Genomic DNA, 25,387 nt, shown 5'->3' on the forward strand with positions numbered 1-25,387 from the left:
TAGAAGCATTCCTCTGCAGATGTTTCTTCTAATAGCTTCTCCATGACCTCAACTCCCGTTTCAGAAACCCTGAAAAAGTCTACATCCATTTTCAATTTTTAAACACAAGCCAACAGCTACAGACTTAAAGCCCTGAAACAGAGATGCTTGTCTTCCAGATGAAATTAACCTTTTAGTATGTGGTTACTGCAGCACTTCATCACACTGAGTCCTCTCTTGACAACACACTGGTGCCAAGGCAACTGCTTCCCTTTATTTTATGTTTCGGAGCATTACTCAGGTTTCATACACTCTCATGCTTCTTGAACAGAAACAGAGATAAACTGTTACATATAGAGAATGTAATCTTTGTTTTCTCATTAGAGCTAAATGTTCAACTGGTAAACTCAGCTTCACTGGTTGCCTTGAGCTAGATAATGTAAACTGGCTGTGAATCTAGGATTTTTTTAAAGTGGCTTGTATAAGAACCAGTACAAATGAAAGGAATACATTTGTAGGAGGAGGAGGGAAAAAAACCTACAAAATTAATGTTTTGCTTCCTAGTCAGTGGAGATGAAAATGATGAGAAGGACTGAAAGTGATTTGGAGAAAAATCTGTATCTCTGCTTATTTCTGGTAAAATAATTCCATGGAAACCATGTAGAAATTGTAAAAGAGAAAATACCACTACAAAAGTCTCCTCATAAACACATGTGATACAAATGGTGCAGATATCTGAGCTGGTATTAACATGACTTGGAATGTTTCCAGGAGAGTACAGCAATGTGTGACCACACTCTCCCGAGTGCTAGAGCAGGGTTTGCCCTGGGAGCACTTGGCAGTGCCTGAGAGCTCAGCACAGCATCATGAAAAAAAAGCAGTTTGTCCCTGGTCCTGAGCTGGAGTGATTCCACATTTGTACTAGGAACTAAGACACAGGTTTTAATCTTCACAACATAATGAAAAAGTCTAATTTAAAGTGAAGACAATGTTAAGACCGCATCAAATCCCATAAATAGATTCTGTTTAATTTTGCCAAAATGACGTGCAACCCCAATTCTTTTCCTGTGAGAAAGGATTGTTTCTGTTGTTTATAGCTCCATTTGTAGCCCTCCTTTTGGCTATTATGACTTCATATGGCTAACACCGAAGAATATTGTCTTTTAAATTCTGTTTTTACATTCTTTTGTCTTAAGTGATTTTGCAGATATTTTTGCAGGATACAAAAAAGATCAGTGTGGCATGGCTTTTTGTTGCTGATATTCTTCCACTGCCAAAGAAAAGAAAATTATTCCTTCTAGTGCCACTGCTTTGGTATAAGGATGTGTATTATTATTCATTGAGATATACTGCCATGTGACGTTTTTAAAGCACCTCAGTAAAGATTATTGAGTTAGTTATAAAATCTACAATGAAATTAGACAACCTATTTAAATCAGTCTGTCATAATGTTTACATTTTCCACTGAAAGATAAAGAAAATAAAAATACATAGGAAAGCAAAAAATACTCGGCATCCAGAGCAATTTACTAATTGGGAAAAAATTATCCACATTGTGTCTTCTCAGCAAAAATTCCTCTCTCATTCCAGCAATTCAAAGCCAAAAGGCAAGGTTAAAGACATAGATTCAGCCTGCATGTACGGCACTCTAAAATTAATCTTAATACATCAGTCTAGATATTTGATTAGTCTGCATGATTATAATTTATTTCTGGGCATTACCACTTGCTAAATGTTCCAATCACTTTGGGCAAACCTTATGAAGTTTTCCTCTCTTTCACAATCCAACTGCAATAAACCTCATTGCTTGGCTTAAGAAATTTGCTTTGGATGCCAGCTAACTCACAACGTTGCTTTACTTGAAGAGTGCCAGGGAGAAGTGCTTGCAGAGGCTGATTTTTAACAACCACTGAACAGTCTCAGCAACCCTTGAGAGCCATGAACACTTAACTCTTCTAAAAGGCAAGCCTGAGATAGTAAGAATTGAATCTGTTCCTCCTCATGTTTATCCATGTCAGGGCAGTAAAGAGTTTTTTCACAAAGTGGCATATATTGCATGTTCATAGAACTTCAGCCATTGCAACCTTTCTGTCTTATTCACCCTCATTCACCCCTGCAGCATTTAAGTGCACTCTGTCTGATTTCTGTATTTCTATACCACTTAAAAAGATCTACTAAGAACAAAACATTCAGCACAGCTTTATATTCAGAACTAGTGCAGCAAACATTAAGGTGGTCCTTTCTCTTCTTTCTCAAGAGTGTATAATTGTCATTTTATCTGTTTCAAACAAACAAAACAATCTAGCACAAATTTGACATCTGGCATTTTAAAAGTTTTTTCTCTGATGCAAGTCTCCATATCACCTATTTTCTCCAGTTTCAACAATAACACCAATTGTATTTTAATGTGTCCAGGTTTCCAGTAATTTAAAGAATCTGATTAAGAAAGGGGATTAGCTAATTTTTGCTCCATTTAATATATTGTTATTTAGGGTACAATTTATTCTCCTTACTTCCTCCAAAAGGAATAGATTTTTTCTTAATGGCAGGATCAGTATTTTGAGAACAGACATAAAGTCCCCTCTTTAAACTATATTTTAAGAGTTTATTTTTATACTAGAAGAGCTAAAAATCACAGAGAGATGTTTTTCTTACCATAATGAGGAATTATTGCCCAAGCCATTGCAGAAGCATAGATACCACCAATCATCCAAAACATACAGAGCCAACTCAGGTGTTCGCCTCGTTTCTCCCGAGCAAGCACTTCCGAAAAATAGGAGAAGACTGTCGGCACAGCTCCACCAATCCTTAAAGGAGATATATATCATGGGTTAAGGCAGAGCATAACAGCTAGTTAAAGTTTGAACAAGCTCATAGTTGCAGTCATTTAAAACCCAAACTGCAAGCAGCTTTTCTGGCAAGAGTGTTTTTTTCTCAAATTTCACCATGTATTGGAGAACTCTTGAGGAAACTTTCACCAGTTTGGACACAATTTTTGTCAAAGATTTCCTTGAAAACTCTATGTACAATTCGATATGTTTAGTGATTCAAGTGGATTGTCAAGTGGCTGCTGGAACAGAAACCAGCACAAAGCGTTGACTTTCACCATTACAAAAATCCTGTAATCGTGGCAGTCTACTGACAAGTGTCAAAATACATTTCTTTTAACTGAAAATATTAGTAATTTTCCCAAAGAATAATAGTCTGAAGGTTAGTTGGACAAAAAAAAGTTTAACTTGGTTTTACAAAAACTTAGTCTAACTCAAATTATGTATCATTTTCAGTACCAGCTTCCAGATTATCTTTTACTGTCTTTACCTCTTCACTACCAATGCAAGCCATCAAATGTTCCACAATAGAGCAAGTCCTTGTGGGTTTTATTTTTCCTGCTGAAGAAAATACCTGTGAAGCTTGAAGAGATATTCTCACATACCAGGTTGCATACTTTAAAGCAGTATCTCAAATGGTTTGAATTTTTAACTGAACTTTGAAGATAAATGCGTATTTATGCTGTCATCTCAATGACTGCCAAACTGGGAGCAAAAAGAAGGAAGCTTAAAACAGATTAAAACAAATATTTAAAAGGAAAACATGAATACAGAAATGGTATTTCAGTCCTAAGAAAATTCAGTGCCATAGCAATATGGTTTATTTTAAGACATCTTCAAGTACAGCGATGAAATACTGGATTGAGCTGTTACACTTGTTTAGGGGTCTGCTGTTTTGTCACTTCCTTCTAGACAGCTCTTCATGAAGTATTGCCAGTCAACTCTTAGCTTTACAATTAATGTTTCCTAAAGTTGAGACTGCTAGCTCTTATACTCTCTGTCAGTTCATCAAAGGTTCATACATTCATGAATTCTTGTTAGGTATACAGCTAACAAGAGCTGTACCTCATTTCTTCTCATGGGTGAAAACACTAAAAGGCTTTGCTAGTGAATTGCCCTGTCACAGGCAACAGGGGTGGATTGTCCTCAGAGGTTCTCCTGGAAGCCCAGGGTGAGGAATGGTGGAAGGGGCATGGCCAAAGATGGAATCACAGCTCATTTTGCTGTGATGGGGAAGCCCTGCTAGCTCAGTGGTGCTATGAACTGAGGGCTCTCCAGTTCCCAAAGCATAAGCAGATTATATCTAGGATTTCTTACCCTCCAGGGCTCAGGCATAGCATTGAATTGTACTCCCACAATATTCCCTGAATACAATACTGGTGGATCTCATTAAGTTCTTTTTCTAATGTTGAGAATTCACTAGCAGAATCAGAAACAAGGTCTTCCTCTTTCCTGCCCAAGCTGGAAAGTGTTGATGAGGAGTTATAGGTGCCCACTTCCAAGAAGCCCTAAATTAATACATTGGTCATGGTATGCAGGACAGTATCATTCATGCAATAACACACTATCTAAAGGTGTGTGGTCTTGGGAGTCTGGGGAGGTCCCCTCTGACTGGAAGCTAGCCAACATTATTCCAATTTACAAGAAGGGGATGAGGGAAGACCTAGGGAACTACAGACCTGTTAGTCTAACCTCAGTACCTGGAAAAATTATGGAGAAGATCATACTGGGTGCTATTGAAAGGCATTTAAAGAATAATGCAATCATCAGGCACAGTCAACAAAGGGAAAGTCCTGTTTAACTAATTTGATATCCTTCTATGATAAGGTCACCTGCCTAGTGGGTGAAGGGAAGGCAGTGGATGTAGTTTTTCTGGATTTTAGGAAGGCTTTTGATACTGTCCCTCACAGCATCCTTCTGGACAAGTTGCCCAACTGTGAGATGAGCAGGTATGCAGTGCTCTGGGTGAAGAATTGGCTGAAGGGCAGGGCTCAAAGGGTTGTAGTGAATGGGGCTGCATCTGGCTGGTGACCATTCACAAATAGTGTTCCTCAGGGCTCAATTCTAGGGCCAGTTCTGTTCAATATTTTTATCAATGATCTGGATGCAGGAGTTGAATGCACCATTGGCAAGTTTGCTGATGATACCAAACTGGGAGGTGCTGTTGACTCTCTTGAGGGATGAGAGGCCTTGCAGAAGGATCTAGATAGATTGGAGCATTGGGTAATGATTAATGGGATGAAATTTAACAAGTCCAAATGCCGGATTCTGCACCTAGGATGGAGTAAAGAAATTGGGAGAGGAGTGGCTGGAGAGCAGCCCTGCAGAAAGGGATCTGGGGGTGCTGGTTGACAGCAGGCTCAACAGGAGTCAGCAGTAGTCCCTGGCAGCCAAGAGGGCAAACGGGATCCTGGGGTGCATCAAACACAGCATAACCAGTCAGTTAAGATAGGTAATTATCTTGCTGTATTTAGTGTTATTGCAGCCTCACCTTGAATACTGTGTGCAGTTGTGGGCCCCACAATTTAAGAAGGATGTGAAGGTACTCGAATGCATCCAGAGGAGGGCAGCAAAGCTGGTGAGAGGGCTGGAAGGCAAGTCCTATGAGGAGCAGATAAGGACTCTGGGTTTGTCTAGTTTGGAGAAAAGGAGGCTGAGGGGCAACCTCATTGCTCTCTCCAGCTTCCTGAGGAGGGGAAGTGGAGAGGGAGGGGCTGACCTCTTCTCCCTGGTATCCAGTGCCAGGACGCATGGGAATGGTTCAAAGTTGCGCCAGGGGAGGTTTAGACTTGACATTAGGAAGCATTTCTTTACCGAGAGGGTGGTCAAACAGTGGAACAGGCTTCCTAGAGAGGTGGTTGATGCCCCAAGCCTGTCAGTGTTTAAGAGGTATTTGGACAATGCCATTAATAACATGCTTTAACTTTTGGTCAGCCCTGAAGTGGTCAGGCAGTTGGACTAGATGATCGTTGTAGGTCCCTTCCAACTGAACTATTCTATTCTATTCTATTCTACAATTATAAAAGCAGCCTGTTGGTCTAGATCTGAAGTTCTTGAAGGCAACTGCTTGTGTAGGCCAACTACCTTGTGCTGTGTCCTCATGGTCCATATCTCTGCTGGAACATTTTGAAAGTTTTTATGCATACAAACCACTTGCATGTCCTTCCTCTCTTGGCCATTAAGAGAAGGGGGATCTACAAAACTGTAAGAGTTTCTTGCCACTATACATAATGTACAAAACTGGTGGTAAAAGTCAGCTTGGGTGGATTTGCACAGGCAATCACCTCAGAACTATTAGTTACAAGAAACTTCATTCACAGTTTTGGATTTTAGCTAACTGTTGATTCCTCACAAGAGTGTGATGGATTTGAGCAAGATCTAAATGACAAGTCTAGTGCTACTACATTGACACCAGTACTTGTTGTTAGATCCCATTAATGTGTAAGGAGTACTGCAGGTAGCTTTAAAGATATTTTCTAAGGAAGGGCTAAGAAAGCTGTCTGAAGGTGAGTCTCAGATTTAATGAAGTATAGTCTAAAGTCTTTTGGAAAAGAAACACTCACTATATAAGAGTGCATCTTGAGAGATACTCTTATTCACAGTGGGCAGTGGGCAGGGAAAAGGTTCTTAATAGCTTTTGGTTACATAAGTTAACCACATCTAATCTGTATTTCCTAATATTTCTGTGGGTTTGGAGAAGAAATTTGGCCAAACTGGCAGTTTTGACAAATTAAAAGAAATCTCTGTAGTCTGGACATAATGTTTGGTTTGTAAAATAGGACACATTTATTTAACCTTTTTTACTTTGCTCATGAAAAAGAATCCATTTCATCTGGGAGCAAACATATGAGGTTGAAGAATTTCTAAACTGCGGTTGGTCTCATATATATGTTTATTTCAGCTAGCTTTTTACTACATGAAAACTTTGATTACTTTTAGAAGTAACATTTGGGCTGGATAAACATGACACATTTTCCCAAATTGTATCATCTTTGGTTATTTCAAGGCAACCAAAATTAAATTTGCTGGGATAATACAAATATATAGTGGGATTTTATTCTAAATTGAGTTGTTGTACTTAGAAAAACTGCATCTAAAATGATCTAAAAGTACCAAAACCAGTAAACTAAACACTTAGATGAAATAAATACAATTTTTTTTTGTAATAGAGGTTAGATAAAATTCTCTAGCTGAGGTTAATACTTCACAGTGTCAGTGTTGAATAGGCAACAACTCCAGTTCCATTCAACTTAGCAGCGATATTATGAGTCATGTTCTGGTATTAGAGAAACCTTCCTTTGACAATTTCAAAGACAGATCTAACAAGGTGCTTTTTGATGATAAATCTTTGCACATTCCCCCAGTGGCTAATGATGAATACAGCTCACAGTTTCTTGTCTAGGTCTTTTTACTTTGTAGGAAGCCATGTCTAAAGCCCTCCTAGACATTTATCTGGCTTTGGGATTTAATTTCCTTTTGAGTTTTGATTTTGGATTAATCAATGGAAGAATCAGAGTTGTGATATTGTTTTCCATAAAAATAAATTATTTTGCAGACTGTCCAACATTTCTTTATTCTTTTCACTAGCTTAAGTTCACCTTTCAGACTTTCATATCCCTCAATGCCCTTTACCCAGCAATATTTTAATATTATTTACAGTTTTGTATTCCAAATCACTTTTTTGCAATGCAAAATTTTTACTAGTTTTAGGTTTTTCAGATGCAAAAATATGATCAGAAGGGATTTTTTTCCATGAGCAGTTTACTTCTATAAACTCATTTTGACTACAAGAGAATCTGAGGAGAATCTATTTTATAGTATTTTTTATAAATAAAATCTTCTATCAGATGCTGGTTTTATTTTTCATGCTTCTTAATCTATTTTATATTTTCTAGAAGATAACAGACCAGTTTAAACTCTATACACCTAAACAATTTTATATGCTATGAATACTTCTTAAAATTTTATTGACTTTTAATTATATGAAATTGTCCAGATAACCCTCTGCCCCTTCTGAAAGCTCTTCTCCAATCTCAGTAGTAATACTATTTTGCCTTTAAAGCATATCATTCAGTTCTTTGCTTAAAATTATTCATATTTCATATTTCGGCTCTGATTCACACAAAATTACTGGAACAAAGCCTCCTTCCTTGATAACAGAGATATATATTCAGTGTCTTTCACTAAGAAAGGGGAACTGACATCTACTGTCCAAAGACAGGACCTCTAAAATGAGGAGAGGTTATAAAGAGAAATTAAGTTGAATTTCTATTCCCATTCAACTGACACAACTTCCTTTTCATTTGAGCAAGATGTGGGATGTAGTAAGGAATGCAATAAACGTTCAAGATTTAATTCAAACTCTTTAAGCAAATTTCCTGTCATACTGCAAGAAGATATGGCTTCAAAGCTGGCACAAACATCTGGAAGTTCTTCAGTGAGTGATACCAAAAAGAGTTTGCCTTCTTGCACAGCGGCTGATGCAAAGTATCTGGAAATAGAGAAGTGTAAGATGTATGCTCTAACAGTGGGTATATTTGTGCACAGCTGTCTAAAAGTGGAAAGATTTTACTTTGTTGCCTCTGCAGTTGGAATGTTCTAGCCTCTCCTTTCTTGGTGTTTGGCATATGATGTGTCTGTTGCTATTACAGCTGCTCTCAACATAAGATCATAGCCAAAAGGGGATTAAAAAACAGAGGAAAGGCAGATGTGACAAAAATACCATCTTGAATACCACTCAAGTGAAAAGTAAGCTTTCTCTGAGAGCGAGTGAGCAGATGAACATTCTGAAAAAGAAGGGCTCCAAACATGCAAAGTCTGGCGGAAAAACTATATCATCACAGGCAAACAGTGAGAACAGAAAAAGGAAGAGCCTTCCCTCATCTTGAGGGTATGAAGGACAGATTCAGTTCTAGAAAACTCATGGCTTTTACGATGGATGATATCTAGGATAAAATGCAACTCTGATACCAGCCAAAGGAGGTTCTTCTGGAGACAAACACTGTCTTTGAAGAAAACAGCAAATGTGAGCCAGCCATGATTCTTTCTCTGCAGTAATAGCTATTAGGAATGACTCTGCAGCTCATGCGGTCTTGGGTTTGTGGTGTTTGTTGAATTTTTTTTTTAATGTAGTACATGGTAGCAAATTATCTATCATCATCCATTCATGCAGTTCTCAGAGATGAGGTAGGAGGACTTTGGACACAGCGGGGACCCACATGGAGGTGTAAGATATGGATATGAAGGGCCTGCTCCTTCAAAGACCATTAATCATAAGCCAGGTACACAACTGAACATGCTTACCAATCCAGGACATACATCTATTATGAGTAAAGCTACAGGCACTGTAAGTTACTGGAAAAGCTACTGCTACAGGTGAGGATGAGAACCTGCAGGCAAGTTTGGCATGACAAACACATATTTTGCTGTATACCCCAAGAGGGACAATCTGGGTGAAAGCCAACAGTGTCACAAACCTGTCTGCCAAAAGACAAACCTTTGTGGCACAAGGGTCCAGTACTGCCCTCATGAATTGGACAGGCTAAGCAGGAATACAAGCTTCTGGACTTTGACAGGATCATGAAAGAGTGAAAGTGTCATGCAACATGACAAAAAAATTGTTTTTTCAGCACAATGGCCCATTAACCAGCCATAGAGGTACAGGAACAGAAAAATTCCTTGGTAGTAAAGACAGCTTGTAACTAGTGTCAGGACCTTGATGAAAATGCAGAACTATGGAGAGACAAAACATAGCACCTGGAACTGATAGTGGCCTATGAAATGAAAAACATGTAGAGAAGCTGGATGGGATTGTTTTTTTCTAAGTTTTTGGTTTTTTGGTTTTTTTTTTAAGTAGTAGAACAGTTGCAATTTCCTTTTAACCTCTTTTAGAGTCATATCTGACAATTTGGTGACAGACTGAGGAGATCCTTCTAGCAAGAGGACTCCTCACGTCTCCTTCCTTTCTCCCCTTGCCCTTCTATCCCCCTTCCTAAATCAGTTTAATAGTACTTAGTGCTATGGCAATTTCTTTTTGGTATGACTGTCTAGTCCTACCCTACTTCAGACCAGTTCAAGGGGTTGCTAAAACCACAAACATCACACAGCAGTGTTAGTGTACTATAGCTACATAAACTTCAGCCAACAAACCATACAAGCAATGGTTTTCATGTGCACAGCTTTACAACACAACATACTGTGCTCTCAGCAGCTCCTGCCTGTTCAGCATCCTAAAGATTGATAGTGGCCTGAAATGGAATTGTAATTGGGAGTTTTGATCTGAATCAAGCAATTACCAGAAATGCTAAACTAACTGCTCTACAGAACAGAGCTCTTGATTATCCAAGGGTGCAGTAAAGGTAGAAGCTTTCTCATAGTAGTTTAATTGTGTATCTCAATCTCTGCTCATGTAAGTTTAAAATAATAAACTTAATCAACCATTCACAATATCTTAAACTTTTCCAACAACTGAGAAGTTATTTAAACTAAAAGAAAATTAAAGAAAAACACAGGGCTGCAAACATCATTCTTCTGAAAAGAGCAATAACATTTGGCATGCTCTAGGGACCCATTTTAAATTTGACAGTCTTGACTGCAGTGGTATTATAAACAACATTATGCACACAAAGACATTAGAAACTTTACAAATATTACTGAAATCTTACAGTACACCTGTGAGAAGGGTATTATTTTGCTGACTGAACAAACATTACATAGAGAAGCTGAGGCATAAAGGAGTTAAGCAAGTTGATCAAGTTCACAAAGCAAGTCTGTTGCAAAATAAGAACAGAACTCAATCTTACAATTTGCAGTCTGTGTCTTTCATCTAAAATCATTATTCTTTCCCTTCAGGTTGTTATTTAGGAGTGTAGTAGCTACCTTGTTTAATTCTCTTGCCCCTGACACAGACTATATTCCTACATTAAATAATGCACTTTTCCAAACAGGAAAGTTTTATTAACACACAGAATTGTAGAAATGAACAAAACCAGAGGAGCTTACCCAAATCCAGAAAACAAGCGACAGAAGAGGAAGAAGCCATAGCCCTGGACAGATGATGAAAGGAAGGCAAAGAATCCATTGACAGACATGCATATCAGGAGTGACTGTTTCCTTCCCACCTTGTCTGCCAATCCTCCCCAGAAGAACGCCCCCACCATCATCCCAAGGTACACTATGCTACCTGCAATACACAAAAAAGATGTTGCTTTGTAAGCTACATAACTGACCACAATTGACCACACCAAAAATAGTCACACGTACTTGAGTGATTTGCTTTCAGCGATCTTCTCTGTTTACAAAATAGCATAGATAATATTTTCTCCTTTCTCAGTTAGCAGAAATTGTATGCATAGCTTTGCAAATGTACCTAGGGAGAACAGATTTCCTATTGTGTCTGTGTCATCTGTTAGCAGACATATTGAAGCTTAATATAATTATTAAATTAGGTGCCTCTAGCTAAAACAGTTAAAATACAGGCAAATAAGACTGAATGGGAGAAAGAATGCCACCATTTCCTCAGTAATAAACTGCATTAATGTTAAATACTGCAAAAATTAAAACTTCCCCTACAGAAACAAATTGTGTGAATATCTCTAGAATATGAGCAGTTCTGGGGTTAATCATTGGGAGTAAGATGTGCTAAGTCTAAAGAAAGCTGATTAATCAAACAACAGACACTTTCCATTTGAGATCTACAGAATCAAAGATGTCCAGGTTGATTGTCTTTTTTCTCCCTCCTGCTTCAGTGTAATGCTTTATTTTAAAAGGTATTGTCCTATATACAAAGAAAAGCACTGGAACAGTTTTGTTTGCAAAGAATTTTGAACAGATGCATTACAGTTTATCTGAATACATTAAAATGAGATGGGGAAAAATTTTGGGGGGTGATTTTTTTTTGTTAAAGTTAATGATTTTTTCAAATTTAAGTACTTTCCCACAGAAAGTTAAGTTGAAATATTTAACACTCTGACCATTCACATCTTATCATATTGTACATTATTTCCTTTCCAGGGACAAACCCTCTGTGGGACACTTGGCAAAGATGCACAACACATTGAGCAGACTGTCAGAAGCAAAAATAGTTCCCAAGCTTTGGACAGACCCAAACAGACCTGTATTTTGTTTGATACATGTATTATTTTTTCTTCTACCTACTTTCTTATTGAGCTTCCCAGATTGGGTTTTATCTATCTAGCAGTTGCTACCATCTTGTAAGTCTACTACAGAGCAGGATTTAAATATAGAGTAGCTAGAAGCAGTTAAAATATTAGCAAGCCTTGTCCTGTGTCTCTTTTCGATCAGCCACAAGTACTGACAAATTCCCCAGCAACTCTGTTGGGCTTCAATTGCTGTTGTGTAAAATTCTGACCTCCAAAAGAATCACCTCTGCCCTGCAGAAGGTAATTGGAAGGGAAAGAAAGCTGAAAAAATAATTAAATGCTTGGGCTCGGTTAACTGAATATTAACATAGAGGTCACTCATCAGTATTTCCATGCTTGGAATTCCATATATTAACATCTGAAGTGCAGACATCTGCAGGGTCTCATGCACCACAAAAATGTCCCTGTTCCCCCTCATGTTTTGTACAGTTTCCACTGTGCTGCTTCCTTACGAGACATCATTTTAAAACATTTGATATAACACACATCGTGTTAAACGTATATTAGCAAGATACACAGTTATATCTTGGTTAGGTGAGTATGCTGTTTCTATTGCATTTATCACAATTAAACACATGTGTACTTTCACATTGGATGCCTCAGTGATACACAAATGTTGGACTACAATCCCTGAAGGCTTTCTTACATTTTAGAATTTTTTAAATAAAAATTATGTTATTTATATTTAAAATATTGAATAGAAAACAATAGTATGAAGATGATCAGTATCCATTGGTTGTTTGTAAATTCAAGGTCCCTACAGAGTAACCACCATCTGATGTTGTCTCTGACCAAATTTCTACCTTTTGTATTTTTTTCTTTCTCTGCATGATTCAGACAATGTCTGAAACCAAAGAGCAGTGCTTCCGCCAGGTACAATGTAAACCCACATATATATATATATATGTATATATACACCTTGTATACAGAAGCAGTAACTAGAGCAGATTATTCTTGTTCGGCCATTCCTATCTCAACTTCCTTATTGAAAAGAAAGCAGTCTATAACAATTTCTGGTTCAAATAATGAATTCCACGTGCTCAGTTATCTGGACCAAAAGAATATCTGTCAGTCCTCAACCTGGGCAATCTGAAGTAGAGGAAAACAGCTGTCTCCTTTGCCATTGATTGTGACCAATACCAGTAAATCAATCTTTTCTGCAGCTGCCTTTTTAGCCAACAGAAAATAAGAACAGGATATTTCTAGACTGTCTTCTCCTTGAGTCGCTAAGGACAGGATGACAGATCCATTGTTGCTCATCACAGGAGCATTAACTATCTCTTTACCTAAGTAAGACCAACAAGCTCCTTAAGAACAACAGTTAAATGTCTTCTGAAAACACCTTTTGTCAATGGACATTTTCTAACTATTATTGGGATCTTAATCTTTCATCAAAGGATATTGATGAGAATGTAGGTAAATCCGGAATTTGCAGAAGTCCTAACATATCTTTGTTCTCTTTCTTCTTAGCCCAGGAAGGACATAGACCATATTCTCTTTGGTTTAGAGGTGTTTAGCAACAGATCTTTATCAGATAGCTCCTTCATTCTGATCAGAAATTTTTATTCCAATACTTGGGATTTTCCTGAGAGTGCACACACACACAGAGATCTCTTAAATTTTCTGGTCCTAAAGAGACAAAGCTTGGTGAGTGGCTTAGCATATTCACTCAGCCTGCTTTAAGATATCTCCTGTGGGCAAGGTTACTGTATCATGCTTCAGGTAGACCAGTACTAACAAGCAGTTTGGAAACTCCATTCAGCAGAGCTGGCGCTTACTTGTCAATATTAGTATAAAAGATCTTAGCAATATCTGCATTGCCAGCAGATTGTTTCAAAAAGGCAACTAAAATGGTTAATTTTTACTCTTAAAGCAAAATTCTTTAATATTGTATATGACATACACGCATGTTGGGCTTTCCCAGTCAACACTCTAATATTAGAAATATTCACAGAAAGCCAGTCACATGTTTTGGCATTTCTTTATACAGATAACTTTGAAATATTTTATGCAAATAATCTTAATTTTACCAAGTAGCTACTTTCCTTGCGATGCATAGAAATATCAAAACACTGAACAACGAAAGAAAAAAGTTTCCAAGTCTTGAGACTTTAAAAACATTAACCTTTCTTTTTGATTAAAGTCCTTTTGTCATTGTACTGTGTCCAGCTCTGGGGCCCTCAGCACAAGAAGGACATGGACCTGCTGGAGCGGGTCCAGAAGAGGGCCACCAAAATGATCCGAGGGCTGGAGCACCTCTCCTGTGAGGCCAGGCTGAGAGAGTTGGGGTTGTTCAGCCTGGAGAAGAGAAGGCTGCAGGGAGAGCTTATTGCGGCCTTCCAGTACTTAAAGGGGGCCTACAGGAAGGATGGGGGCAAGCTTTTTAGCAAGGCCTGTTGTGACAGGACAAGGAATAACGGATTTAAACTAAAGAAGAATAGATTGAGACTAGACATAAGAAAGAAATTTTTTACAGTGAGGGTGGTCAAGCACTGGCACAGGTTGCCCAGAGAGGTGGTAGAGGCCCCATCCCTGGCAACATTCAAGGTCAGGTTGGACGGGGCTGTGAGCACCCTGATCTGGTTAAAGCTGTCCCTGCTCACTGCAGGGGGGTTGGGCTAGATGACCTCTAAAGGTCCCTTCCAACCCAAAGCATTCTATGATTCTATGATTGTATTGTGCTTTGGCCTCTCTTATACCCATATAATTCCCCTGAAGAGCATTCAAAAGACAGCTGCTAAAATAATAATCTCCTCCTATCAAGAAACTGCTATAAATAAGCCGCTCTCTGAGCTCCACCATTAGCTCATTCTTTCCCATCATATTAACTTTGATTTTTTTCCTAAATGCCTTGCACATCCTCCACAAACCCTCTCCCCCACTGTACTGGTTTTGTCTGGGTCAGAGTTAATTTTCTTCATAGTAGCTAGTATGAGGCTATGTTTTGGATTTGTGCTGGAAACAGTGTTGGTAACACAGGGATGTTTTAGCTATTGCTGAGCAGGGCTTACACAGAGTCAAGGCCTTTTCTGCTCCTCACCCCACCCCACCAGCGAGCAGGCTGGGGGTGCACAAGAAATTGGGAGGGGACACAGCTGGGACAGCTGACCCCAACTGACCCAAGGGATGTCCCACACCATATGACATCATGCTCAGCATATAAAGCTGGGGGAAGAAGGAGGAAGGGGGGACATTCAGAGTGATGGCGTTTGTCTTCCCAAGTCACCGTTACGCATGATGGAGCCCGGCTTTCCTGGAGGTGGCTGAACACCTGGGAAGCAGTGAATGAATTCCTTGCTTTGCTTTGCTTGTGTGTGCAGCTTTTGCTTTCCCTATTAAACTGTCTTTATCTCAACCCATGAGTTTTCTCACTTTTACCCTTCCGATTCTCCCCCCCATCCCACCAGGGGGAGTGAGCGAGCGGCTGTGTGGTGCTTAGTTGCCGGCTGGGGTTAAACCCCAACACCCACCAAAGATCTGTATCCCTTCCACCTTGAACCTACTGCAGCTACCAATGATACCTGTTTCAGTGTATTTTCCTGTCTGTCGTCTTTTTCGTATTTTCTGTCTGTCTTTATACAGAACATACTTGTTGCCCACAGCCCATAAAGGTAGTCCCCTTCCTCTCAACTTTCAAATCATTCCTTAAGACCTTTTCCCCCACAGCAATACTCACAATAAGCCATAAAAGTGACAAATGGTGAAGGAGAACTCTAGCTATGAACAGTTGAAATAGCTGAACAACCACCTAACAAATGCAAGTTAACCTTGCATTTGCACCTAACCAATGACATCAGATTATCATTTTACCCTTCATCATCCCTTTCCAACCTTTGTAGCTCATTTATCATGTCATGCCACTTGTCAGAACATAAATCTCATGGGGAAAAGGCTGCAAATTTTTTTTTGTACACCTTTCATAAAATTGCATATTACATTTTGCATACTGCAAAATACTTTGCATTTTGCATAATTTTAAATATGTAAAAATTAAATATGCTGATGTTGGTCAGATGTTGTTCCATTTTCTCATTACCTTTAAACAATGGTCATCAAAACAGTAATTGTATGGGTATACATACACGTACATATATTTTAATCTAGCATGTCGTCCTGAAGGTGGTACTCCCTTTTTGAGAAGATACTAATGATCACAAAACTGGCTGCTTTCCTTTTTCTTTTTTGGTACAATCTACTTGTGCCTCTAAAGAAGTTAGCTCATACAGCACAAGGCAGACACTGATTTCACATCCAGCATGATCCCAGAAACATTTAAAAAAAGTTAAATTTATTTTAAAATATCAAGACTACAAATGATGTCTGCAACATAAGTCTTTGATTTCCCCCAGGAAGTAGCATGCAATCTCAAACTCTGTCATTTGCTGGAAAGTCACTGAGAAGAGTCAAGTGACAGCTGAAAAGAAACTCGCACCATGCTAAAATGAATATTCTCTTCTATTGCTCTTTTACCAAGTTTTAACAACCTGTATCTTCTTTCCACAGCAGAAATTCTACATACTTCAATGATTTTTCCCATTGTACAAATGTACAAAATACATGATTGCATCCTCTTCAGATGAGGGGAGCCAAGTTTGGAATTTGCTTACACCACGCACACACTTTGGCTACCAGGTGGCTAGATTGTAAGGTTTAGCTGTTACTAGCAACCTGAAAGATGCTGTGTGCACATCCTTTTAAAAACAAAGCAGCCAACCAAGAAATCCCTCAGTGTCCAAACCCTAGTTATAGGCAATTTAAGCAATGGGATAAGAATACATGTATGATCCATCACTGAGGTTCAGTTAAACAGGATTTTACTCCTTGTGCTGCCATAACTTTATTAATTGACTGGCTGTTGCAATTCATATCCTGATATCTAAATGATAGCCAAACCCTTCTGAAAATCAGTCTGTAAGTATACACTTCATTGGGCAAAAAGCAAGCACTTAAATTTAAGACGGACTTCCTTGCAACAGATAGACTCAGGCTATGGGACTCACTGATGGTCGTCTTTTGCTTTAACACACCTATTATAAAGTAGATATAAAACTAGTCTGAAGTTGTTTTTTCCTTTTGTGTTGTTTAGGCCATTTGTCTGAGTGAGGAACGCATTTCATAGAACTGGAAAAAGTACTCTCATTAAAAAATAACTCTAAAAATAAGATTAAGAGATTATTTATATTTTGGAAAACGAGATTATAAATGCAGACCTAAGACAGCTCCAACAGGAGAAAAACTCCTTTCATAAGATTATACTGTACTTTAATCAGTGTTTTTTTTATTTGTACTGAGATCTTCCTATATGTTTCTGTTTAGAATATAAAATTCATAGTGCAGAACTCCAATGCCTATAAGCATCATAATGAGTAAGAATATCCAGATTTATCTTTGTTTTAACCCTGATAAACAGCATATTCAGAGTTTCAAGACAATAATCTTTTACAACTATACTTATTATCTGTCAATTGTTTCTTTGATCAAAAAAGACTTTGAAAAGAATTGCAACCCATGCAACAACTAACTTCAGTCAAACATAATGTCTAATTAAATTGTTCATAATAAGAGGTAATTAAAGCAAATGCTTTTCCATTAAGAAGACAAATATAAGAAAACTGTAATAACTCCAGAAGTGGCAGAACAACTCAATTTTCTAAAGCCATTGTCTTTGGATGTCTAAAACCATCTGTGTAGTCAGAACATTAGATCTTCAGTTCTTATTTGTTATATTATGCCATTCACCTCCTCAGAGGTACTAACATTCAACATTCTTACATAAAGAACTGCCACAAATGAATATTCCTACATAACAACCATTTCTTCTTTTATCTAAACAGTGCTTGAAGTGGTGGAACAACAAACTGTATATTTATGGAATGGTAAATTTTTAGGTGTAGATCTAAATGGTTAAAGGAGTAAAACATTAATTGTTCAGCCATCTGAAATAGATGATAGGTTCTGCTTTCCAACAAATGTGTGAGCCAGCAACCATATTAATTAAAATTAAAATTTTGCATGAGTCCTTGCAAGTTCAAGACTTCTCTAGCCATAGATTTCCTTTATCCAAATGCTAGCTGTTTCCCACAGCAATCATTTTGTCTTAACTTCAGATTTTAAATGATTGCTTTTACCTAATAATATGCAATATATGCAAATCCCCAAATGCATATCAGGCTCTTTTTCTATTACTACTCTTCAGACTATCCACTCCTCCTGCATCCCCTTTCAGGACAGCTGCAGACAGACTTCAATCTGCAATTTCATACTCTCTAGTGCAGATGCTTAATTACACATTCATTTTGAAGCTTTTTGCTCTTCTACTTAATATATATTTACAAACAGTCAAGTTTTTCTTACTATTACATTATTAGAATTTTTTTTAGCAATGATGGTGGTAATAGGGTTTGTCTGTTTAAATACATGAAAGGTATAAAGCTATTTTAAAATGAACGCTGAAGCTCTTCAGTCTCAATATAAAAGTTTGTATAGTGTCTATCACACTGTAGTGATTCTTGGACCTTCAAGTGTGACTTGCAACTGAGTAACCTGTATGCTTAGTTCTCTAATAGTAATAATTCCTAAGAGGCAAGTCTTTGCATGACAGACCATTTAGCTTTTGCGTATTTTTTAGCTGCTTAGTGCACAAGACATTCTGGATATCCTTCACAGTCAGTAAAAAAGCACAACTTTATCTCCATAATAAATATCCAAAAGAAAGATATAAATTCACACTCATTGAGAGGAAGGAAGACACTGAATCCCAGTGAGATCAGTGAAAAAAAGGCAACCTCATCTCCTCTTCTGAAACTGTCTGAGCAATACACAAATGTTAATGTTTTCATGAAGGGAAGAAAACTAAAAACCATTGTTTCAATCCAAATCAATTTTTAAAAATGTTTATTAATTTCTAAAAGTCTATTTCCCTAGTATTTACATAGGAAAATAACTCAGGGAAATGCTCTGATGTAAAGGCTACCAAGAATACACAGTATATAACTCATAGCTCAAATCAATCAAGTAAAAACAATACAACAAATAGTCCCTCTACTCCATCAACAGAAAGAAGAAAACAAGCACAGACTAACTCCTTATACCACTCTCAAACATACCTACAAAACATCTGATGACATTCAATCTGATACCAATCCAGAAACTTCACATAAATAGAAATCAAGTGAACATATCTGGTTCTCAGACAAAATGATGCTGTTCTCAGACAATACTGATGAACTGCAATATTTGACAGAGGAACTCAACCATGAAAGTCAGGAAAATGGGACTGAAAGCAAAGCTGAGCAAAAGCAAGATCACATTCAGTTAACCAGTGTAGGTGGGAAAATGAAAGAGAAAGTAACTCAACAGTTCTGTTTGCAAAGCTTTAAGATAATGTGTGTCTTTAAGATAATAGGGGAAAAAACATGATCAGCAATATAGACAAACAACACAGGTTTATAATAGTATGACAGGCATAATTTGATGATTGATTTAGTCAAAGGAAAACTGTCGTGAGGTAGAGAAGTACTGTACCTCTCTATTGGATTTGTGTGGCAAGGCTTTTGGAGCAGGGGGCTACAGGGGTGGTTTCTGTGAGAAGCTGCTAGAAGCTTCCCCCATGTCCAATAGAGCCAATGCCAGCCGGCTCCAAGATGGACCCACTGCTGGGCAAGGCCGAGCCCATCAGCAACAGTGGGAGCACCTCTGTGATAACAGATTTAAGAAGGAGGGTGAAAAACAACCCGGCACAAACTGCAGCTGGAGTGAGGAGTGAGAATATGTGAGAGGAAGGACTGCAGACACCAAGGCCAGTGAAGAAGGAGGGGGAGGAGGTGCTCCAGGTACTGGAACAAGCATTCCCCTGCAGCCCCTGGTGAAGACCATGGTGAGGCAGCTGTCCCCCTGCAGCCCATGGAGGTCCATGGTGGAGCAGATAGCCACCTGCAGCCCATGGAGGACCCCACACTGGAGCAGGTGGATGCCCAAAGGAGGCTGTGACCCATGGGAAGCCCATGCTGGAGCAGGCTCCTGGCAGGAACTGTGGGCCCATGGGGAGAGGAGCCCACGCTGGAGCAGGTTTGCTGGCAGGACTTGTGACCCCGTGGGGGACCCACGCTGGAGCAGTTCGTGAAGAACTGCAGCTTGTGGGAAGGACCCACGCTGGAGCAGTTCATGGAGGACTGTCTCCCGTGGGAGGGACCCCATGCTGGAGCAGGGGAAGAGTGTGAGGAGTCCTCCCCTGAGGAGGAAAGAGCGGCAGAGACAACGCGTGATGAACTGACCACAACCCCCATTCCCCATCCCTGTGCGCTGCTCGGGGGGAGGAGGTAGAGAAATCAGCAGTGAAGTTGAGCCTGGGAAGAAGGGAGGGGTGGGGGGGAAGGTGCTTTAAGATTTGATTTTACTTTTCATTAGCCTACTCTGATTTGACTGGTAATAAATTAAACTGATTTTCCCCAAGTCGAGTCTGTTTTGCCCATGACGGTAATTGCTGAGTGATCTCTCCCTGTCCTTATCTTGACCCATGAGCCTTTCATTATATTTTCTCTCCCCTGTCCAGCTGAGAAGGGGAGCGACAGAGCGGCTTTGGTGGGCCCTTGGCATCCAGCCAGGATCAACCCACCACAACCTCTAAAGAGAAGCCTCACAAATACTAAACTTAGATAGAGCCTAGAAAAAGTACAAAATATTAAATGGAAATTTTGAAAAACAACAAACACATTTTTTCCATATTTTTAACCTTTCAAAATGATCAAGTCCAAATTTTTGCAGAGAACTGAATTAGAAAAAGGAAGTAGATGAAGAAGCCCACTAAGGAACCTCCAAAATAGTTGGACGACAACTGAAACTAAGTGAATGGGACTTATGGCATACTCAGAAAGCAGAAAGCACATAATGCAAGACAAAATTTGACAATGCAATTTTAGATCAACAAAATTTTAGATCAACAAATACCTGCAATATATTTGTCTTGATTTAACATTGAGACCAAAGTGAAAATGGTCTCACAGCATGGCTACCCAGACTACCCAGCTGTGCTCTTACAAAGGTCCAAGTTGAGCCAGGAAGACAATTTCTTTTCCTGGGAGGAAAGAAGTGAGAACAGTTCTGTCCTCTCCATGAAATTAAAAAAAAAAAAAAAGCAGTCTGTTCAGGAAAACAACTTGCATGTATTTCCAAATCATTAATCTACCCCAGTGTGTGTCCATTCTAGAGGAAATTCCAGAGATGAAAACCCATAGCTGGAGAGGTCTGACCAAAGCTTTTCCAGTGCTATATCAGAAATATGACTCACATGAATGTCAAAGGGTCCTAAAACAATCATTCGCACAGATTTCATTCAGGTATTAGTTATTTTTTTGTTTGTTTCCTCTGGCATGCTTGTGCTAAGTTTATGTTGTGGTTTAGCCCCAGGCAGCAACTCAGCACCACGCAGCCGCTCGCTCACTCCCCCTACCCCGATGGGATGGGGGAGAGAATCGGAGGAGTAAGAGTGAGAAACACTCCTGGGTTGAGATAAGAACAGTTTAATCATTGAAATAAAGGAAAATAATAGTAATAATAACAATATAATAACAGTAATAATAATATCCAAAGCAAGTGATGCCCAATGCAATTGCTCACCACCCGCCGACCGATGCCCAGCCAGTCCCCAAGCAGCGATCGCTGCTCCCCAGCCAACCCCCCCCAGTTTCTATACTGAGCATGACGTCATATGGTATGGAACAGCCCTTGGGGCAGTTTGGATCAACTATTCTGTCTGTGCCCCCTCCCAGTTTCTTGTGCCCCTGGCAGAGCATGGGAAGCTGAAAAGTCCTTGACTGGCATAAGCAGCACTGAGCAACAACTAAAACATCAGTGTGTTATCAGCATTCTTCTCATCCTAAATCCAAAACACAGCACTGTGCCTGCTACTGGGAAGAAAATTAACTCTATCCCAGATGAAACCAGGACAGTTTATGTGGCTAATATGTCTACTTTTGATTTGTTTCCTGTAGCTCAAGTGTGTGCTTTACAACTTGAGGTGTTTGTGGTGTAAGGCTCACTTTAATTCCAAGAGGGAAAAAAAAGGCATTTTGCCTCCATATTTTCTCTCATTGAGCTTATGAGACTAATTCTGTTTTATGTAGTAAGTGCAGAACAAGATGATTTAGCTCTGGACCTTTACGTTACCTGTCAATTTAGAAAAACAAAAGATTTTGTTGCTTTAATAGTATGTATGCTATTAAATCTCCTTACAGTTCCAGGGACATTCACCTTATAAGATATCTAAACTTTATACAAACAGGTATGCTGATACATATTTTTTTAAATAATGAAATAATACTCTGTCTTAACAGATGAGTTTCCTGTGTACCCAGATATTATTTTGATTAAAATACTGTAATAACAAAATGAATAACTGCTCCTGCTTTTCCTCAGATCCAAATTAGATAAATTAACAAATGCATAGAAGCAGCTCAGTAACTGCAGAGACTGTGACAGGTAGTAGATTAATTGCTAGGATGGGGAATTTTCTTCACAGCTGTATTTTCTGATAAGGCAGCAAAACAGAGAATACGGTAAACCAGTACCTTTGCAGTACATTGTCATCATCACTTCTGCCTTAAGAAAGTTGTTATGTCAATAATTAAGTCTTTAAAAAAGTGCAATCTACTACCAGATGCTAGCATCATTTTTATTTATTCTGTAACAGATTTCTCAGATCAGAGTTATTCTATTTTCTTCATTAGAATCATTTACAAACTGAATACTGGTAGTGATTATTGCAGCAAATGGCAGCATACTGCTATTTTATACTGCTGTTGCTTGGCTAGCTAAATCAACAATGCATTATAGAGAAAAAGACCAAAGCATTGCTTCCTTGATACTCACAGCACAATCAATCAGCATTCAAATTTAGCAACATGGGGCTGTAAGAACCAGCCAATATGTGGTATTTGTCTTCCCATATAAAAAATATTTTTAAAAGACTGTTGTTACCAATATGCAATATATAGAGGACAGACTTTATCCAAAACCCATGCATTCCCAGGTGATGATGTGAAACTGTTGACAGATTCCCTAGGTGCTATCACTGAACATATTTTCACACTGTCTTCTCCTTTGATCCAACAGTTCCTTCTGGCATTAGAGAGACAATCCTAACAGACAAGCTTTGGATAAAACACACCTAGTTAAGCTGTCCTAATACCCTTAATTCCTGTTTTCTTCTACTGCAACTGTGAAGGTTCCTCTGGATTTTTCTCCTTTCAGATTTAGATGCTAAATTCAATGCACTCTTTGCCCAGCTCTGAATTGACCCTGTCATGCTAGAAATTGCTGTGACTTTGCAGTTTGAAATGCACTTCTATGGCAATCCTGAGAATCAGAATGATTATAAATGCTGCATATGATTGAAGAGTGCACAGCACTTACTGTACAATGTGCTAGGATTAATTAAATTTCAAAGCAAAAATATATATTTCACTAAAGCTTAAATTGCCCACACAGTCATCAACATTAATCATCTCATTTCATATCAAAACTGTTCATTTTGGCTACATGTTTTATTGCCTGAATGTTAATTTCTTATTTGCCTAGTCCTGCTTCTGACTCAAAACAGAGCAGTCCATGAATATCACCAACTTTTAATTAGTGCTGAATTAAAACAAAAACCCAAAAGTATTTACATTTACATTAATAGCAGATGCATCTAATTTGGCAAATCAAAGAACGTGATACTAAGAACTAATTAATAAAACTATGCTTCTAAGAAATGGAATAACGGATTTAAACTAAAGAAGAATAGATTTAGACTAGACATTAGAAAGAAGTTTTTTACACTGAGGGTGGTGAGGCACTGGCACAGGTTGCCCAGAGAGGTGGGAGATGCCCCATCCCTGGCAACATTCCAGGTCAGGTTGGACGGGGCTCTGAGCACCCTGCTCTGGTTAAAGCTGTCCCTGTCACTGCAGGGGGGTTGGGCTGGGTGGGCTCTAAAGGTCCCTTCCCACCCAAAGCATTCTGTGATTCTATGGTTCTATGATTCTATGAAAGGCATCCATACAATATTAAAGCTAACAGTTGGGTATTTCTTCAGTGTTTAATCAGCCATTAACTCTCCTTACTGCAACTATATTCCAATACTGTGCAAACTTGTTTCCTTGTAAATGGGAGGAAATAACTTTTTTATTTTCTTTCATCTATACAGTGGTTGTTACCACCTTTGTTCTGATGAAGTGAAAGGGTGGGGGAAGAGAAACAATGCTAAAAAAATTAAAAACAAACCCAAAGACATCCTACTGGCTTCAGAAAAAGATATTGAATTAGGCCTAAACTCAAGAACAGGTTACCAAAATTAATAATGGTCTAACCCACACATCTCCCACAGCATCCGACAAGAGTCCTGGTCTTCTTCACCTAGCATGTAAGAGCATATGAATGAAAAAGGAAACTCCCTTTGCTAATGGTCGCACTTCTTTCTGCTTTCCCATTTAGAGTCAATGAATTAGATTAACTAATCCAACATCAGAATGAGGAATAATGGATCAGAATCACTCTGTACAGTGCCAATACACCTGCAGGTGCTGGTGATGCTAAACAGGATTTTTAATTATGTATTTACAATAGTGCCAGGAGGCACTGTTATAAAGTCTAAATGGAAAATTGTTTAGATGACCGTGTCTATCAGTTCATGATCTCCATTTAAAAAGGCTTGCTAGTGGCAACTTCAGAACCAACCTTGAAAAATGGCTCTGAATTCTAGCAGATACGGAAAATATTTGTGTGCTGTGAAAATGAGCAGGTCAAACAAATGCCACAAAAAGCAATACACAGCACAGAAAGTGACACATCACATGGGTTTTATTCATCCATACTCCCTCAACCTCATATGAGGCTCTCCACTGCTAAACAGTTGTCCTGGTTTCAGCTGGGATAGAGTTAATTTTGTTCCTAGTAGCAGGCACAGTGCTGTGTTTTGGATTTAGTAGGAGAAGAATGAGAAGGAGAAGAACTCTATCCCAGCCGAAACCAGGACACTGGGGAACTGCTCACTGGAAACTGCACCCATGCCTCTAGGGTCGAGGTAGATTTCCCATCCCACTTCCTCATGTCTGCTCTGTGGTCACGCAGGTAAAACCACAGGGTGCCCCGTGGTGTGTACGCTCTCCACCCTCTCTCTTGAGCATAAAGACCTTGATTCCTAATGGCTGAGATACTGCTCCGTACAGGTGGGGAGTAGGTATGGGTGCATGAGTTGCAAGGAAAAACTTTTACAAAACGTGGTTCTCCCAGGAAAATTGCAGCTCCAGTTTCCAGTGAGCAGTTCCCCAGACAGAGTAAGAAGGCTAATTTTACTCCCGATCTTAATCAAGGGACTCCTGATTCACATTTACAAGGAGCGAACAACGAATACTATGACCAGTGTTAGAGGGGCCCTGCCTC

The 25,387-nt window shown here is 38.9% G+C and overlaps 1 protein-coding gene across 1 annotated transcript in view; it reads right to left on the reverse strand.

The window, feature by feature from the left end:
• Positions 1-25,387, reverse strand: part of LOC142596485 (synaptic vesicle glycoprotein 2C-like) — a 91,880-nt gene that overhangs the window by 59,796 nt on the left and 6,697 nt on the right. The window contains exons 2-3 of the mRNA XM_075725607.1: positions 10,809-10,989; positions 2,635-2,786 (exon numbers count right to left, since the gene is read on the reverse strand). Coding sequence (XP_075581722.1) covers positions 2,635-2,786; positions 10,809-10,989 — 333 coding nt within the window. The remainder of the gene's footprint in view (positions 1-2,634; positions 2,787-10,808; positions 10,990-25,387) is intronic.

The sequence above is a fragment of the Pelecanus crispus genome, chromosome W (assembly GCF_030463565.1).
Source record: "Pelecanus crispus isolate bPelCri1 chromosome W, bPelCri1.pri, whole genome shotgun sequence".
NCBI lineage: Eukaryota > Metazoa > Chordata > Aves > Pelecaniformes > Pelecanidae > Pelecanus > Pelecanus crispus.